The 19,611-nt window shown below is 41.7% G+C and overlaps 2 protein-coding genes across 5 annotated transcripts in view; one reads left to right on the plus strand and one right to left on the minus strand.

Moving 5' to 3' along the window:
• adam12 (ADAM metallopeptidase domain 12) overlaps nt 1-13,941 on the plus strand; it is a 378,401-nt gene extending 364,460 nt beyond the window's left edge. For all 4 annotated transcript variants that reach the window (XM_068052744.1, XM_068052745.1, XM_068052747.1 and 1 more), the window contains 2 exons: nt 5,598-5,713; nt 12,395-13,941. In XM_068052744.1, the coding sequence (XP_067908845.1) occupies nt 5,598-5,713; nt 12,395-12,446 (168 nt within the window). In that variant the 3' untranslated portion in view covers nt 12,447-13,941. The remainder of the gene's footprint in view (nt 1-5,597; nt 5,714-12,394) is intronic.
• A 25-nt stretch (nt 13,942-13,966) lies between these two features.
• fank1 (fibronectin type III and ankyrin repeat domains 1) overlaps nt 13,967-19,611 on the minus strand; it is a 62,149-nt gene continuing 56,504 nt past the window's right edge. The window contains exons 9-11 of the mRNA XM_068052749.1: nt 19,485-19,562; nt 15,639-15,683; nt 13,967-15,531 (exon numbers count right to left, since the gene is read on the minus strand). Coding sequence (XP_067908850.1) covers nt 15,496-15,531; nt 15,639-15,683; nt 19,485-19,562 — 159 coding nt within the window. The 3' untranslated portion in view covers nt 13,967-15,495. The remainder of the gene's footprint in view (nt 15,532-15,638; nt 15,684-19,484; nt 19,563-19,611) is intronic.

Here is a 19,611-nt window from a genome sequence, read left to right on the forward strand (position 1 = left end):
TAGCTGTTGACATCCAGACTGTCTGCTAAAGGTCTGCCAAAGTTACAGTGACAGAGCAGGAGAAGCCTCAATGAATTTCCTCCCCCACCTCCGCCCATGATCTGCAGCTCCTGCCATCTTTGCTTTGGAGAACTCATGTGGACATGCTATAGCTGGTGCACTCCTGTCACTTTAAAATTACAAATCAATATTTTATGTAATGTTTTTGTTACAATCTTTAAGCTGTGGTCATGTTTGATAAAAGTCTGAAGAAGGCAGAGAAAAAATCTTGTTTCTGAGAATGTATTGAGTGATTTTGAAATATTTATCAGTGGGACAAAGAGAAGGAAAGTAGTACAGGATAAGAGGGCTGCTGAAACCCTTTGTACAATGAACAGCTGTGGTTCTTTTACTCCAGAGGAAATCTGGAATTCAAATTCCAATTAGATTTAAATGAGGCTTTTTTCTTTAGAGGTGCTCTGGTGTAAGGTTAGCTTTTGTTTCCCTTTCAATGGATTTTGCTAAATTAGGAAATTTCAGTAAGTTGCAGTTTCCGTAAGACCAAGGCGCAAACTACTTTGAAAACTGCTGCTGCTCCTGATCCCTGTGTCCCATACAGCTGTATGTAACCTGAAAATAAAGTTGTCAGAATTCACAAAACCAACTAGGGTTTTAGGTGAACAGAAAGTGCCAGAAATACTTAGCAGGTCTGGCAGCATATATGTAGAGAGAAACAGAGTTAATATTTCAGGTCCATGACCCTTCATCAGAACTGGCAAAAGTTAGAAATGTAACAGTCTTTGAGCAAGTGAAAGGGGGGACGGGGGAAGAAGAACAAAAGGGAAGGTCTGTGATAGGACAGTGGGGGGAGAGAGATTAAATGACAGAGATGAATTAAAATGGCAAGCAACTGGAAGCTCAGGGTCATGCTTGCGGACCAAGTGAAGGTGTTCTGCAAAGCGGTCACCCAATCTGTGTTTGGTCTCCCCAGTGTAGAGGAGACCGCATTGTGAGCAGTGAATAAAGTATATTAAACTGAAAGAAGTACAAGTAAATTCTGAGCTTCCAGCTGCTTGCCATTTTAATTCACCACCCTGCTCTCATGCGCACATTTCTGTCCTCAGCCCGCTGCAGTGTTCCACTAAAGCTCAACACAGCTTGAGGAACAGCACCTCATCTTCCAATTAGTCACTCTACAGCCTTCTGGACTCAATATTGCGTTCAATAATTTCAGACCATGAGCCCCATTATTTTATATTTTATTTATTTATTATTTTAATTTTTATGTATTTTCATGTTTTAATTATTTATTTTTTAACCATGTGCCAGTCTTAAACTTATTTTTCATGTTCTTGCTTTTAGACAGAGCTGTTCATTATTCTGCAATTAGCACTCTCCTGCACTCATGCTTTGTCTTTTACTACAACTATTTAGACTTCATTTGCATTCTGTTCCATGACATCTCTGTCATTTAATCTCTCTTGCCCTCCATTCCTATCACAGACCTTCCCTCTTGTTCTTCTTTCCCCCTCTCCCCTTTCACTTGCTCAAAGCCTGTTAACATTTCTAACTTTTGCCAGTTCTGATGAAGGGTCACGGACCTGAAACATTAACTCTGTTTCTCTCTCCACAGATGCTGCCAGATCTGCTGAGTATTTCCGGCACTTTCTGTTCTCATTTCAGAGATCCAGCATCCACAGTATTTTGCTCTTATTTTAGGGTTTTAGGTGGCTGCAATACACTCGGATGTGAAAACCAACATAAACACAGCTCTATGGGTAACAGTAGTGCTGATCTTTTTTTAATTAACTCATGGGATGTGGGTGTTGCTCATCCCTAATTGTTCTTCAGAAGGTGGCAGTGGCTTGCTCCATTTCAGAGGTCAGTTAGAGTCAATCACATTGTTGTTGTTGGTCTGGAGCCACATATAGGTTAGACTGGGTAAGGACAGCAATATCCTAAAGGATATTGGTAAATCAGATGGGTCTGGTATTACCTACCAACCTTTGCAGGCACTGAGGACTCTTCCCTTGGTAGCACCAGCTTTTCAAGGACGGGAACGTGAAGGCACATGAGTGCCACACGTCGAGCTGAAGATTGGAAACAGCTGGGAGGATCATGGCAAATTCCATTAAAATGTCTGCAAACAGGTAATTTCAATATTTAAAGCATGGTCCCGCCGCAGTGTGGCAGCGGTGCCACCACAGAGCTTCCGCACCGCTGGGAAGACTGATCCCGGCAATCCCAGCGTCGGGCTCTGTGGTGGGCCGCTGCCGCTCCAATATCCCAGCTCTCCCCGGTCACGGAACCCGACGTCAGGCTGGGAACAAAATCCAGCCCATGTTGTGGGTGGCTTCCACTTTCACTCTCAACTGACCACATATAATGTTTTTAACATAGTGTTTTAGTCCCTGAGTATTTATGGGTCAAATAAACAGACAAACGACAGGTTTTCTCACAGATTTAAAAAGATAACTATTTATTTAAATAATACCTGGATATGTTCATAACCTCACCCACTCACACATTCACAAACATACACACACACAAGAAAAGATAGAGAGTAGAGTTCATTGTTTAAAATTTTATAATGGTGTTGCAGGCCTGGTGTTTCTTGTTTCGGAATTGATGAAGCATCACAGACTCCTTTAGTTAAAACTCAGTCCAAAGTTGATGGTGGAGTCCTGGTTCAATTTCTCAGATGGGGAGTTTTTCAGGTCGCCTTTGTGGTCTCTGCTTCTGATGAGTAAAGGTGATGCTAGCACGGCTTATTGCTTAGCTGGATCGAATTCACAGTTTCTCTGGTTAGAATGGCTTTCTGACACCTTCTCCCAGAGCAGTTACTTCCTTTAAAGTAAAAATATATCAGGTTTTGGTTTTAGTCAGGTGAATCAAAACGCTGTCCCCTGTGATGTTCATACAATGTCCCAGGATGTGGGGACCATTGTAACATAATGCATCTGAATGTGGTCCATTTTGATAAATACGTGCTATTTCACAACTAGAGTTTTAGCCTTGCCTTCGGAGTCAGTCTGTCTGCAAAAGCCTTTGCTAGCCCAATTTCTGCTGATAGGAGTCGTTAGCATGGAATGGGCTGTTTTACATGTCAATGTGCCTCCTCAAGGCAATTCCAGACGTTAATAATGGTCCCATCTTCAACAGACAAGCATGTTGATTGGCAGTACAGGAGGGGATCCCCTGACCTCGCCCTTCATGTTGCTGGGTAGCAAAGTGTACATTTTCTTGTAGCTTAGTTCAGCAGTTTACTTTTATTTCATAATTCCTCCAGTTTATTTCATATTTCATCATTGTTCCCTCCTTGCGCATGACAACAGCGGCGGGCTGCAAGATGGATTGGCTGCCCACTCCACGGGCAGCTGCTTTACATAATTAAAGAACCTATTGAGAATCATTTTGTGAGGCCGCTGACATCTTGCCAATAGCAGAGCAACCCCCCACAGTTTGGGGAGGCCGCCAGCTTCATGGAGTCATCCTCCTTGCGACAGCCCCCGGGGCCATCAGAGCTACACGCAACCACAGAAAAGGCAGCCCCCACGGCCCCAGCGATCCCCTGGGAGTGGGTTGGGTGGTGGTTCCTCTCCAACCCTTAGCCCTCTGAATTTTTTTTTAATGTATTGACCTGAAATCTCCTAGCTGCCTCAGCAACACCCACCTCTGCTGGTGGCGCTGCTGAGGTTTCAGAGTGGGCCAGCAGCATCAGGAGCCTGCCTACCATTCTTAAGCAGACAGTGGGCCGACGGGCAGCCAATTAGGATGCCGCCTGTGGTAAAATCACCAAGCTGGTCCCACTGCCGGCAAGTGATGGCTCATGACCCACTTTTCGCCCCGACATTGGGGTTCCGAAGCCTGTGGTAAAATTCAGCCCCATGTCTCTGAATCATTAGTCCAGGCCTCTGGATTACAATTCCACTAACATAACCACTATGCTACCATACCCCTATGTTGAGGTGCTTCATCTACTCTGTATTTTGCTATGTGGTATTACACATAACTTGTAACGTGCAGGCCTTTGCATAAAGTATAATTTTAAGAATGCATTTGTAGCATCAGTGAGTAACATGATGACACAATTGCATCTCTGACTGCATCATTCCCTGCCTTCTACACACAAATATCATAAAAGCTCTTGCATGCCATATTGCCATGGCAACATCAGCTTTCTGACTCTAATGTTTGGACCTCCATTTAAATTTGTATTTGCATAATTAAATGTTTGAAGATCTCTAAAGAGCCCAAGATGATTTGTGTCATATAAAAAGAAATCTGCAAAAGGCTGAAAACCTGAAATATAAACAGAAAGTGCTGCATATACACATAATAGTCAGCACATAAAAAGAAAAATGACTGGTTAGCAGTTACTTACCTACCCCTGAAATGGTAACCTACCTTTTCTTTTTTGTCAGATGCTGATGGACCTGTTAATGATATTTATATTACAGTTGCTGTTATTAGAAAATAACATTGGATTTTATTCTATTATGTGTGGGGAGAGGGGAAGGGAAGGGCTTGTGGTCTTTCATGTACAATTACAATTTTTTTTCTTTGCCTGATTGAACATGTATAATCTTGTTCGATTAAACCAAAGACGTAAAATGCTATTATTTACCATAATGAATGAAGCAATTATTGTTATTAACTATGTTGGCACTTTGTAAATGAACAGCAAACAGAACATTTTGCAGATTGCAAGTAATTTACACTCCCAATTATAGTCATTAGTCAGCAGAAAACCGATTATTATCCTCCATTTATATTAATGGCAGCTAACCACATCTGATTCCAAGAGTGTAATATATCTGGAACTGTCACCATTTGGCAAACTACAGCAGAAAAGCATGTATATAATTTAAAAGTTAAAAAACACTAACTCTCTACAATACTACAGCTAAAAAATTCAGTTGGTATATTTAAAGTAAGATGAATATTGCGCTATTAATTAACATAAGTATTTTCACATAAAATGTGATGCAATTGCACCACAAACTCTTTTTAGCCACTGATTCCAACCCCTTTCTGACCTCTGTCCCAGATTGAACCTGACTGTTTGCAACCTTGGTGTCCTATTTGCCCCTGAGCTGAGTCCGAGCCCACACCCTTTACATCACAAAGACCACCCACTTCCACCTCCAGAATACCACCCGTTTTCACTCCTGCTTCAATCCATCTGCTGCTGAAACCCTCATACGAGATTTTGTTACCGCCAGACTTGATTATACCAAAAGCTCTCCTGGCCAGCAAAAACCTGTATAAGCTTGAGCTCATTCAAAACTCCACTGTATTCTAATTTGCACCAGGTCCCACTCACCCATCACCCAGAGCTTGCTTTGGCTGCCAGTTCACCTCAATTTTAAAATTCTTATTTTTGTTTAATCTTGCCAGTCCCTATTTCTGTAACCCCCTCCAACCCTACATCCCTCCCGGGTGTCTTCATCTCGACCCTCTTGTACAATCCTCACTTCCTTCTTAGCAAGGAATCCAAGCATTTCTGCAGCTGTATATTTATGAACAATAAAGACATTTATTTGCTTTTCTACATGGTTAGCCTGATCTACTCAAATCTCAAGCAACTGCCACTATTTTTTTCATGTTGATTGCAGGGGACTTCTATGCGTAGTCCTCCACAGAAACCTTTGCCAGCAAATCCCATAAACCGGCCATCTCAACTGAATGCTCCCTCCATGCAACACCCTGAGATCCAAATCAAGCCTGTCAGGTGAGTTATTTACACAATTCAGCTTTTACTTGACAGTGAGTGAAATAAACTCATGAAAAACCAGCTAAACCGATATACATTTGGTCGCGGAAAGCAAAAAGATCCTGTATGCTTCTGACTCATACTAACAAGCATTGTATAGATTTGTTGTACTTTCAGAAAACCAAGACAATACTGATGAGCTTGTGTATGCCTTCAGAATCCTCAAATGAATCCTCTATATGTATTGTACCCATCATGATAATGACAGCTGCTCTATGGTTTACATGAAGCATGGTGGAATGCACTCGTATCAGAAGCCAAAATTGGAGATCTGATAAAAGTCAATGGTGATAGATATCACCCTTCAGACATTATTGAAATTCTGTTATTTAACCAATGGAATTGTAGATCAACTTGTATGTTTTTTGGATCTGAATCTGATTGAAGCATTCTTTTTTTTAAGACTGGTTTCTGTCTGTGTGTGATGTTTACTAGTGTTAATATGGTTAGGGTTTCAAAAGAGTTATTTTCTCCCTCCCCTCCCATCTAGGATCACTTGCTACCTCAAATCATTCTCCAGTCAAGAGGCTTGCAATCATCTACCTGTATTACTTTTGAGTGTGCTGCAGGGAGCTTCATTAAAGTTGACTTTCTTGTCGATTTTGCATTACTCCCTGTGAAGAAGCATACAGACTCTACTTGACATATGCCTGACTCAACCAAAATGAAGAATTTGTATTGCAGGCATGAACCTGTGGCTTATTGCTGCATGGTATAGCACACTGGAGCACCGACATGCTTCTGTGTTTTAAAAGGTCATTTTTAATTAAAGCTTAATACCAATGTATTTCAAAGATGAATTAGGAACACTTATTGAAGACCTAGATTGATTAAGACCTGATGGGCATTGTAGTTCGACAGAAACAAGAGACAAAGAAATTGAACGCACCAGCAGAGAAACAGCAATTAATTGAGGTTTTGTCGAAACATATTTTTTCAGATATCAGGTACCACCTCTGCCTATTCTTCATGCAGTGACAGAACTCGGAAGCTACCCTGAGCACTGATTGTACTGTTAGGATTTGTATTCTGGAGATAGATGTGGAATATCACATTATTACTGAGTCATGCTACTTAAATCTATAGTATTCAATGTAATTTAAGTTGGCAATGAAAGCAGATTATTTCATTTATTCTGAAGTGCTACAACTCACAATCGTGTTTTTAAAATGCAAATAGCTTGTTGTAACTATCATAGTCACGCTCCACCCTATCTCAGCACTACAACCCCCCTGAGAAATATGCATTCCTGCAACCTAGGCCTCTTGTGCAACCCTCACTTCTTTTGCCCCATTATTCTCGGCCATGTCTTCAGCCCTCCAGGCCATAAGACGTGAAATTCCCTGCCTAAGCCTCTTCACCTCTCACTCCTCCTTTAAATAACTCTTTAAAGCCTACCTCTTTGACCAAGCATTTGGTCACATGTCCATTGGGCCAAATATTGCTTTCAAAATAACAGTGAGGTGAATGGCACTCCCCATTATTTATGGGCACATTTTACAGCATTTTCAGGTGAGGGGCGGCTGCCCAAGTTGCACCCTTCTGTCATTAACTTCATGAAAGCAGCATCTCACTGTCTGCCTCACCGGTGACATGCATTGAATGGCGTGGCATTGCTGTATTTGTGTGGTACATCCGAATTAAACTCACTACAAAAAGTTAAGTCTTGCCACTTCAAGTCTATGTACCCTTTTAATGACAAGCGTTAATTACTGCAATCAATCTCTCTGTCATTGAAAATTCACAAGTACAGGTGTGGAGTCTCATTCCTTCAGGTATTAATTGTTGTTGGAAATTTTAAAAATGTAAAATTTTGGATGAAAAAGTACTTTTTCTTTCTCTTTCTTGTTCCTCCTCTCTTATTCCATCTTTATTTCTCTTTTTATACCTGATTTGACATTGAATTCACCCGCTCTAATTTACACTTCCTTCTCAGTCCTTCGTTGTTTATTCACAAGCCTTCAATCTGATTGGTTCAGGAGACACACAGTTGCTTGCTTTGTTCACTCAGGTCTCTCACTGCACAGTTAGCAGCTTGCACTTACAGAAACTTGTTACCCAAAAAATTTAAAAGCCTAAACTTGCATGGGAAAGTAAACTAACGACAAATGCCATTAGATGATCCACTGTAGCAAAATCTAGGTCAGTGTTCCTTCTTTAGCATGGGGTTAATTTTTGTTTGATTACACTCCTGTGAAGTGCATTGGGTGTTTTACTATGTTAAAAGTGCTTCATAAATACAAGTTGTTGCTGTAACAATTTATTTTTGGAAGTTTATTGATAAATAATTTCGACTAGGTATGCTTGATTCTAGTAAATGGTGTGATTTGATAGAGGCATTTAAAATTATGAAGGGATGGGGTAGAGTAGATAGGAACAGATTGCTACCCCTGTCTTTCTAGGTAGTGGCGGCCATGGGTGTGGGAGTTCCTTTCGAAGGAGCCTTGTCGACTTGCTGCAGTGCATCCTGTAGATATTACATCCTGCAGCCGTGGTACGCTGGGGATGAAGGAGGTGGATACTCAGAGTAGTGAATGGGGTGCTAATCAAGTGCTTGGTCCCGAATGTAGGATGCAGGTTGAGTGCTGGTGAGGCTGCACCAATCCAAGAAAGTGGAGAGGCTTTGGAGAGTCAGTGGCTATGTCACTCACCACAGAACTTTGACCTGCTCTAGTAACCACAGTATTAATGTGGCTGATCCGGTTGAATTTCTGGTCAATAATAGCCCTCAAGATTTTAATGGTGGGGGACATGACAATGGTAATTCCATTGAATATCAGAAGTGGTTAGGCGCTCTCTTGTTTGAGATGATCTTTGCCTGGAACTTATGTGGTACAAATGTTACTTGCCACTTATTAGCGTAAGCCTTAACATTATCCAGGTCTTGCTGCATGTAGGCATTATTTCTTCGTTACTTGAGAAATTATGAATGGGCAATGCAATCATCAGCAAAAAACCCCACTACAAATGTTATAATGGAGGGCAGGTCATTGATGAAGCAGCTGAAGATTAAAAAAAAGACTTGCATTTATATAGCTCTTTTCATGACCACCGGATGTCTCAAAGTGCTTTAAAGCCAATGAAGTACTTTTAAAGTGTAGTCACTGTTGTAATGTAGGAAACGTGGCAACCAATTTGCACAAAGCAAACTCCCACAAAGATCAATGTGATAATGACCATATAATCTTTTGTTTGTTATGTTGATTGAGGGATAAGTATTGACCCAGACACTGGGGAAAAGGCTCCTGCTCTTCTTTGAAATAGTGTCATGTGACCTTTTACCTGTGCAGGCAGATAGGACCTCAGTTTAACATCTCATTCAAAAGACAGCACCCCTCCAGCCTTGGGGCTGGACTTTACCAGCCCCTTGACGTTGTGGATCGTGGCAGGGAGACCCATAAAATGCTTCGGGAGTGGCCTGGCACGATCCACGGTGCCGAGAAGGCCCCGCCACATATTAGCGGCAGCGGCGAGGCCTTGGTGCGCCCCCCCTCCTCTCCCCCACCGCTAGGCAGCGGGGCCTTCATTTGCGTTACTTTAATTAAAATTACTTTAATGGAGATGCCGTACCTGCTCCCAGCGGCCATCCCTCGCCGATTTTACAGCCACCGGCCGCAGCTCACACATCATCGGAGTTCTGAGGCAAGACACTGGTGGGGAGGGGGAGGAATGAAATTATCAGGGCAGGGGGAGGGAGCAGGAAAAACAATAATCATTGGCTGTGGTGATGGTAGGAAGGGGTTGAAGGGCAAATGAAGTGACGTTGGGGGGGGCAGGGGGGTTGATATTCGTGCTGGGACCAAAATAAATTTCAATCACATCAGACAATAAAAACACCATTGTGGGGGTTGGTAAAGGGCCTCCATCTTTCATTGTTTTATTTGAATGAAATGTGTTGTGCCAACGCTTTAAAAATTTTAATTTATCTGAAGAGCTTGAAGCCCTTTAAAAATGGCACCAGCACTGGCACCGGACGCCGTTGCTGGGGATGTTATGGCCGCCCCCTCTACATCGTCAGGGGCAGCCACTCTGCCCCCTCCAGTTAAATGAGCCCTCGCACATAATATCACGGGGGCTCTGTGGCGGCGCTTCCGTGTCGGAAGGCCGCCGACTTCAAAGAGCGCCACCGTGGAGTGTGACGCACTGATAAAATTCAGCCCCTGGAGTGGGGATTGCACCCAAAACCTTACAACTTAGAGCTGAGAGTGTTGCCAACTGAGCCACAGCTGTGGAATTCCTTCAGTAATGTTCTTGGGCTGAGACGATCAGCCTCCAGCAACCACAATCATCTTCCTTTGGGCCAGATATGATTCCAGACACTGGTGATTTACTCCATGATCCCCATTGACATCAGTTTTTCTAGGTCTGCTTGGTGCTACACTTGATCAAATACTGCATTGATGTCAAGGGCGGTGATTCTGGAATACTGCTTCTGTCCATGTTTGGACTGAGGCAATAATGAAGTTCAGAGCTGAGTGGTCCTTGTAAAATTTAAACTGAATATCATTGAATGAGTTATTGGTGAGTAATTGCTGATAGGGCAGTAATTGCCCAAGTTGGATTTGTCCTGCTTTTTGTGGCCAGGATACAGCTGGGCAATTTCCCACATTGTTGGGTAGATCCCATTGTTGTAGCAGTAATTGAACAGCTTGCTGAGTGACTGCTAGTTGTGGAGCGCGTGTCTTCAACACAACAGCCAGGATGTAGCCTTTTCTGTGTTCAGTGCAGTCAGCTGTTTCTTGATGTCACATTGAATTAATTGTGATTAATCTGTGATGGTGCAGGCCTCAGGAGAAACCTGAGGATTGTCCACTTGGCACTTCTGGATGAACATAGTTGCAAACACTTCAGCCTCATCTTTTGCATCCAAGTGTGGGCTCTGTAGTCATCAAGAATGGGATGTTCATGGAGACTCCTTCTCCCATAAGTTGCCTAATTGTCCACCACCAGTCACGTGGGTGATAGGGCTGAAGAGTTTTGAATTGATCTGTTGTTTGTTGGGTCACTTAGCTGTGTCTCTTGCATGCTAATTTAGATATTTAGTATGCATGTAGTCCTGTGCCGTAGCTTGTCAAGTTGGCGTCTTGTTTTCAAGTATGTCGGTGTGCCTAGTACTGTTCTTGGCATGCTCTTCATGCTTCTCATTGAACTACAGTTGATCACCTGGCTTGATGGTGATGGAGCAGTGAGAGGTATGTTGGACTATGAGGTTACAGATTGTGGAAATGAAAAGGAAAAAGAAAGATTTGTATTTATATAGTACCCTTCACATCCTCAGGATATCCCAAAGTGCCTTCTGGCCAATGAAGTGCTTTTGAAGTGTAGTCGCTGTTGTAATGTAGGAAACGTGGCAACCAATTTGCACACAACAAGCTCCCACAAATAGCAACATGATAATGACTGGATAATCTGTTTTGATGTTGATTGCAAGATAAATATTGGCCAAGTCACCAGGGATAACTCTCCTGCTCTTCTTCAAAATTGTGGCATGGGATCTTTCACAGCTACCAGAGAAAGCAGATGGGGCCTCAGTTTAATGTCTCATCCAAAAGTGGATGCCTTTGACAATGCCTCCCTCAGTATGATAGGCCAAATGGCCTTCTCCTGTGCCATAAATAATATGACTTCACTGCATTGAAGTGTCAGCCTAGACTTTTGTGTTCAAGTCTCTGAATTTGAACCTGAATCCAAAACCTTCTGACTCAGAGGCTAGAGTGCTACCAATTGAAACACAGCTGACCATGATTCTGCTGCTGCTGCTGATGGCCCAGAGCACTTTGTGGGAACTACTAATCTACTAAGTGATAAGACATTGAAGTCCCCCACCAAAGTACATTCTGTGTCCATACTACCCTCACTGCTTCCTCCAAGTGATGTTGAACATATGGGAATACTGATTCACCAGTTAAGAAAGGGTGACAATAGTATTGTCTGAAGGATTCTATGCCTGTGTTTGACCTGAAGCCATGAGACATCAGTGTTGAGGAATCCCACGACCAATCTCACCCAATTCTATATCATTGTGCCCCTATGTTTGGGAGATCTGTCCTGCTGGTGGGGCAGGACATGCCCAGTCATTTTAAAATTCTCATCCTCCTGTTCACGTCATGGCCTCACTCCTCAGTCTCTCTCTATAACCTGCTCCAGCCCTATAACCCTCTAGAGGACTGAGCATTCCTCCAACTCTGTCCTCTTATACATTCCCCACTTCCTGCATCTCACATCGGTGGCCGTGCCTTCAGCCATCTAGGCCTGACATTCTGGAATCCCCTCCATAAACCTTTTCACCCTACTGTCTTCCTCTAAGACACTCCTTAGTACATGCATCTTTGACCACATTTTTAGTTACTTGACCTAATCTTTTGGCCTAGTGTCAATTTTTGTCTGATTACACTCTTATGAATTGCCGTAAGACAATTATCTGTTTCAAATGCATTATGTAAATGCAAGTTTTTTTGGCACCACTAACCCATTTAAACTGAATTAAGATTTATGCTAAAATAGCAGAAAGACAGATGTCATACAAATACACATTGAGTAGTATTCAATATCATATCTTCCGGATGAAAAAAATACATAAAGAAACTGTGATTAACTCTATCTAACTTCATTTGATTATAGTCTTCATCTTTCTTTCAGACCAGCACCCAAGAAGCCCCAGCAGTATAGTAAAATTAACCAACGTTGTTGATAGTGAATGATGGAAGAACTTTACCTGCCAGCAACTGACCAAACATGTTTGCACTATATGAGAATTCTAAATGGAGTTAGTCCTCTTATTAACCAGCAGTGCTAGTAGGAATGGTTCTCTTATATATCCATAGCTATGCCAGCATTTCTTGACTTACATGGGCGAAGGATAGCAAGGTATATGTGACTGCCAAGCTGTTCCTTTCACCTAACTAGAGGAAGAGGAAATAATCTTTATATATATGTTGTTGAGAGATGCTGGTATATCAATATGTTTTATACAGTGAAAGTGGTCCTGCCACCCCATTATCATTAATATCTCATGGTACCACAACGAATCTTTGCAACATGTTGTAGTGGCTTCATTGTACCACATCACTGGCTTTTTTGGTGTAACATCTGCTTCCACACTAAAAATGCATTTTATTCCAATTTTTTAAACTAATACGTCATCAGAGCAAATTATTCAGACAGTAAAGCACCAAAATATATTAGTGCCTTCACTGTATAAACAAGATACCACATGGACATAATGCCCTTGTGTATTATGTAATCAGATCTGCTCATTGTATAAGTGTTGTATGACAGCAGGACATCCACGGTATTCATAATATCGATCATATTTCTGTGTGACTTATGAAACCACATGGTTAGGCATTTTAATTTAACTGAAGTGCTGCATGTGTTAATTGTGGTTGAACCAATTGTTTGAAATGCAACCTTATACTGTAAATAAGAGGTAACCTCACACCACCAAAGGTTGTGATCAAATTAGTTGGTGCTTAATACATTTTGTGTACTATAATAGAACTGATAGATAAAGGGATTCTGAGCTCCTGTTTTTGGTGCTGTGGCTCCTTATGGTGCTGTGTACTTGCTCAGGTACGTGTAAATTATTAATTTATGTTGAATATTTATTACAATGCAGTGCACTGTGGTAGACACTTTTACAGTAGCTGAATTTTCTTAAAGGAAAAATTCTCTGAGTGTCATAATTGTGATCATTTTCAGTGAAAACATTCTGCCTAATTGCAACTAAGCAGAATAAATGTATTTGCTCTAAAGTTACTAGGGCACCAATAAACACAATGTGCTATTACTCTTAAGCAGCAGGAATTTAAAAAAATTCAGATTCGGATGAGGAATTCAGCTCAGATTGGACTGATTCACAGAATTCACGTAAATCAAATCACTGCATTGTTTCCTTTTCAGGTCAGCCATTTTGTAAAATGATTTTTAAAAATTCCAAACTTGTTATTAGTGTCAGATGTAGTTTATTGATTAAACTATACTCACATTTTTGTAGCATTTACATATACTAGAAGGTCAGCTAGCCACTCAGAGCTCTTCTTTTTAAATGAAATGTATGTAACATTCCATTTAAGCTTGTTCAAGTTTGTTGTATGTTTTAGGTTTTACAGGAACACACTCTGCAGTTTGTTTTCCTTTGCCATTGATTCAAGATTATGCTTGTGAACTGTCCATTATTCACTAAACTCTGTGTTCAAATAATTCCCTTGTGTCACTAGTTATTTTGTACATCATATTTTAATCTTTTGCGACCACACTAGTAAGTTTATACCAAAATAAAGAACACTTACATTTATTCAATTATTAACTGTGTGAAATTATAACAGTGTTAGAAAGGAGGTACTACAAGAATCTCTTCTTCCATATGCGAGTTATATTTATGAAATATTTATTGATATTTCCACTTATCATATGTAAAAATTTGAGTGTTTGCCACCATCTTGTTCCTTAAAGAGCATTTAGAATGATCCTGTGAGATAAAGAAGGAAGCCAAGAATGTTTCAACTTTCCTTATATACAGCAACCTGCTTAATATATAGCTGAAATTGGGAGGTGTTAGTCATAAGCCAACACTGTCCTTTTTATTTTGACTTTCAAACAGCCTTACAAATCTAACAGCAGAGTTTGATCTTTAAACCAGCCTGATAACAACCTGTTGGAATACAATCAACTACAGGGAAGTAGCTCTGTATCACTACTGAAATGTAATTGCAATCTTTATTTACAGCTTTTAGATAGAGCATCAAGAAGGTATATAGGTGAAGTACTTAGCCTTTCATACCTCCTATAGAACAAATCTCATTGCAAAAGAAAACTCAGCCCTTTATCCTCAGTATACTGAACCATAAATAGAATAAGATGCTTCGTTCTTTTATGTGTTCTGTATGCTGAATCCTACAATAAGGTACATAGCTGTTTCTGAATTCTATATACAGAATCTTGATTAAAATGTAGAATTAAAAAACAAACTACGACTGCTGCAAATCTGAAATAAGAACAATGCTGGAACTGCACAGTGGGTCAGTCAACATATTAAAACTGAGAGGAGAGCACTAATTCACATATATGTATCATTAACGCTGGATGACATTGTCACCAAATGCACTCAGTATAAAATGTCCTAATTTATTTGAAACTGTATTTAAATTTATATCTGTTTCTCTGTCAACTGATAATCTGCTCCACACCGTCTTTTTAAATATCATTTAACACTCAACTAAAATTGTCTCTGATCTTATTTTCTACTTCCTACTAAAATCCAGACCACAATCCTTAATTTTAAAAATACAAGACACAAATGCTTTTACAATACATAACAATTGTGAGAAGCACCTTGTTTAATATGGCTAAAAGCACTGGTGCACTATGTTGGAGCATTAGCTAAAGGGATGGTTAGAGGCAGATGCATTCCAGGCCACTGTTAAAAGCCTCCTAACAGCCTGCTTCAAGACAGCACTGGCAGAAGGCGGGCACTCCTGTCCAATGCTTCACGGACAACTGATGTGTAGCCCAGACAGACATGTAGAAAAATAAAAGATTTGCATCCTCACAAAAAAAATACAGGAACTCCTGAAAAATGTTCAGACATTTTAACACTAATAACTTATTCCCACGAAGATTTCCAGCTTGAGAAGTAATTTAGTCAGTGAGTAAAAAGTGATTGGAATTAATTTGCCTTTGACCTTGGCCAAAGGCAATCTCTGTACTTTCTGAGTCTCCCTTCATCTTGTAAATTCTCATTATCTTCCACACTCTTCAAGCAGACTGATCACATTCTGTAGAATTGAGTATAAACAGTACATCATTACATAAAAGCAAAAATTAGCAACTATTCTGTAAATAAGATACTGATCCATCATGGAATCAATAAAATACAAAATACCTCTGTGCTAAAGGATTTGGCCATTTCAAGGATACTCGTGCCATACTGGAATCAAACAGAGAGAGATATATAAAGATCTGTAGGTCTAAAAACTCACTGTCATATTGACACTTTTTCTATAGATGCCATTCCTAGCCTACTGTATTAATGTACATTATGCAACCGATTCAGATTTTAGAGAACATGTATGCTGTTTATACTTTTAAAAAACTGAAGTCTGTATTGATGTTTTTGGGCATTATGAAAAAAACTTGCCCAAATAAAGTAAGCTATTAATTGTTACTGTTATATATTTCAAAACCATACAACAAAAATAACATTTTAATAACTGAGTATTTGGATAATGAAAGCTGATTGACCACATCAATTCCTGGCTGAGGAATTTAACATATATCTAATGTCATACTGGATGCAATCACAAGCAAAGGATAGGGAATGAGTGTTTCCCCTCTTGAATTTTAAAAAATACAAAAATACTGAAATTTAAGAATACTGGCAAATTAGACAATTTTAAAAACTAAAACACTCAAGGGCCAAAATCCACAGAGCCGGCAACACAGCATAAGTCCATCAGGAGCCTCAGCTGGTGAATTGGCCAGAGAATACAGCACAAATGGGAGGCTCCCTAATTTAAATATGGCCTGTAGACAACCATGTCACTATGGGAGAACACCAGAAGAAGTGAGTGGGGCAAATGTCCACACTACCTGTGGGCATGCCACCACCACTGCCAAACAGAGCACCTATCAACCCCTTATAAAGGAACCGAAAAGACTTAAACATTCTGCTAAACCTTTGGTAATCCACCCAGGTGCCAAGCCTGCACCCAAAGTTGGGTTCCACATCTGCTGCCCTGCAAGCCAATCTACTCATCCAGAATACCAGCCCACAAGTGGATTCCCACCCAGGGCCAGGGAAATGTAGGCTGGAAGTCCCCTTCCACTGGCCACATCCCTATTGATGCAGGGGATGAAAATTCTGCCCCAACTAGGCTTCATAGAAACTGACAAAGGAGGCTTTGACCTGATCTCAACCTATTTCCTAGGTGCAAAAGCAAAATACTCTCGCTGCTGGAAATCTGATATAAAAATAGAAAATGCTAGAAATATTCAGCATGTCAGGCAGCATCAGTGGAGAGAGAAAGAGTTACTGTTTCAGGTCGATGATCTCTCATCAGAACTGGAAAAAGTTAGGACATGTAGCATGTTTTAAGCAAGTCCAGAAACAGGGAAAAGGCAGAGGGGGGGAAAGAACAAAAGGAAAGGTCTGTGATAGGGTGTAAGGCAAGAGAGATTAAATGCCAAAAGAGATGGTGGTGCAAGGCAAAAGGAGAAGATATTTGGATAAGTAAAGAAACAAGAGATGGGTCTGGAGGAGGTGTAAATGGGAAAAGCAGAATAATCATCAACAGCTGCCACCACACTAACCTTTTGGCTAGGAGTCTTGCCCCACACAGTGAACATTTTTTCCTATCTTCAGAATTTTCCTTCCACCTGGACCCCTCCTCTGGCCTCTTACCCTCTCTAGATCTTTTCATTGAGAACTGCTGTAGTGGCATCAGCCATCTCAATTTCTCTGCTCCCCTCACTCCAATACTTCCCTCTGAACTTGCAGCGCTCTGTTCTTTCAGGTCCAACCCTAACATTGTCATTAAATCTGCTGATGAGGGTGGCGCCTGTTGCTGCTTGGTGAACTGGCCTCTACCTCGTGGAGGCAGAACGCCAACTCTATGACACCTCCTCCTCCTCTAGACCATGACCCCACCACCAAACATCAAGCCATCACTTCCAAGACACTGACCTCATCTCCTCTGGAGACCTCTCTATTGCCTCCAATTTCATAGTCATAGTGCCATTTACGGCACAGAAGAAGTCCATTCGGCCCACTGAGTTCATGCCGGCTCTCCACAGTTATTCAATATGTATTGGAAATTGACCAACCCAATACAGCCTGCTTCTACTTCCTTCCCATGATCCACAAACAGGACTCCCTAGTAGACCCATTGTTTAAACCTAGTCCTGCCCCGTAGATCTGATTATTTTTCCCCATCTCAACTCAATTTTTTCTCCCCTTGTCCAGTTTCTTCCCACCTACATCTGCAACTCTTCCAATACCCTCCACCTCTTTAACAGTTTCCAGTTTCCTGGCCCTAACCATCTCCTTTTCACAATGGATATTCAATCCCTCTACACCTCCAACCCCCATCAAAATGACGTGAGAGCTTTCTGCTTCTTCCTTGAATAGAGACCCAACCAGTCCCCATTCACCACCATACTCTTCTGCCTGACAGAACTCATTCTCACATTTAACAACTTCTCCTTTGACACCACTCGCCTCCTACAAATAAAAGGTGTAGCCATGAGAACGTGTATGTCTACCCTTTTGTGGGATATGTGGAACATTTTTTATTCCAATCCTACTCAGTTCTCCTTCCTCACCTCTTTCTCTGGTACATTGATGACTGTATCTGTGCCGTTTCCTGGTTATGCCCCAAACTGGAAAATTTAAACAACTTTGTTTCTGATTTATATGCTTCCCTCACCTGGACATGGTCCATCTCCGACTCTTCCCTTCCTCAACCACTTTGTCTCCATTTTTGGGGATAGGTCATTGGCCAATATCCACTCTAAGCCTACTGACTGCCACAGCTACCTTGACGACATTTCCTTCCACCCCGTTTCCTGTAAGGGCTCTATTCCACTCTCCTAGTTTCTCTGTCTCCATCACATCTATTCTGACAATGCCATCTTCCATACCAGTGCTTCTGATATGTCTTACTTTTTCCTCAATCGAGGATTCCCTTTCACCATTCAATTTCCCGCACTTCTGTTTTAACCCTTTCTCCTCCCTCCCAGAACCATGTTAGAGTTCTCCTTGTCCTCACTTTCCACATCACCAGCGTCCATAATCAATGGACTACTCTCCCCCCAATTCCCCTATCTCCAGCGTGATGCCACCACCAAACACATCTTCCCCTCCCCTCCCCTTTCAGCATGTCCCTCTGTGACACCCTAATCCACCCCCAACAACCCCACCCTTCCCATGGCCCCTTCCAATGCAAGCGTAGGAGATGCAACACTTTCCCTTTTACTTTCTCCTTTCCCACCGTCCAGGGCTGAAATGCTCCTTGCAGATGAAATAGTAATTTACTTACACTTCTTTCAATTTAGTATTCACTGCTCACAATGTGGTCTCCTCTATAAAGGCCGCTCCATGACCCATGGAGCAGCCCCCCGGTAGTAATGGCCACCCCCACAGCTGAGGTGCCACCACTGTTATACGCCCCCTCCCCACCCAAATCACCGGGGCCTGCCTGCCTGGATTGGGCTTGCTCAAAGCAACTTACCTCCCCTTTGACTGCGGCTCGATTTGGAGGTGCCCTTTTCCTTGTCCTGTATCCTCAGCGTTGATCAACACTAGTGCTGGGCCTACCAAGGCTGCTGAGTTGCAGGCTCTCTGATTGGGCCAGCAGTTCTGGGAGGCGGGTCACATCCTCAATTGGACAGCCGGTGGTAAAATGCCACACCAGGGGGTCACCACCCACCGTTGCGGAGTTGTCTCCTACTTTCAGCCCCAGTGGCGGGACTTGATTCTCCTTGACAAAATTGAGCCCATTAACTCTGTTTTTCTCTCTCCACAGATGCTGCCTAATCTGCTGAGAATTCCCAGCATTTTCTGTTTTATTTCTTTCTATTTCTGGGGTGTTTTGCTGCACTCTCAATTGATTTAATGGCAGGAGTGTACCAGAAGGCCCATAGAAAATCAATATTCAGTCTCATTTCATGTAATCCCGCTTCCCAAGAGAGGCTGTTTATTTAAAGCATGTACATGACTCTATTGTAATACCTCATTTGTTACAGAAGGATCGGCCCCATTTTTCAACAGCAGTTGGACCAGGTTATCCTGGCTGTTGAGCACTGCAACCTACAATTTTAAATAAATGGTAAATAAAGAAGCTTATGAAACATTAAAT

This window comes from Heterodontus francisci, chromosome 20, assembly GCF_036365525.1.
Source record: "Heterodontus francisci isolate sHetFra1 chromosome 20, sHetFra1.hap1, whole genome shotgun sequence".
Classification (NCBI taxonomy): Eukaryota; Metazoa; Chordata; class Chondrichthyes; order Heterodontiformes; family Heterodontidae; genus Heterodontus; species Heterodontus francisci.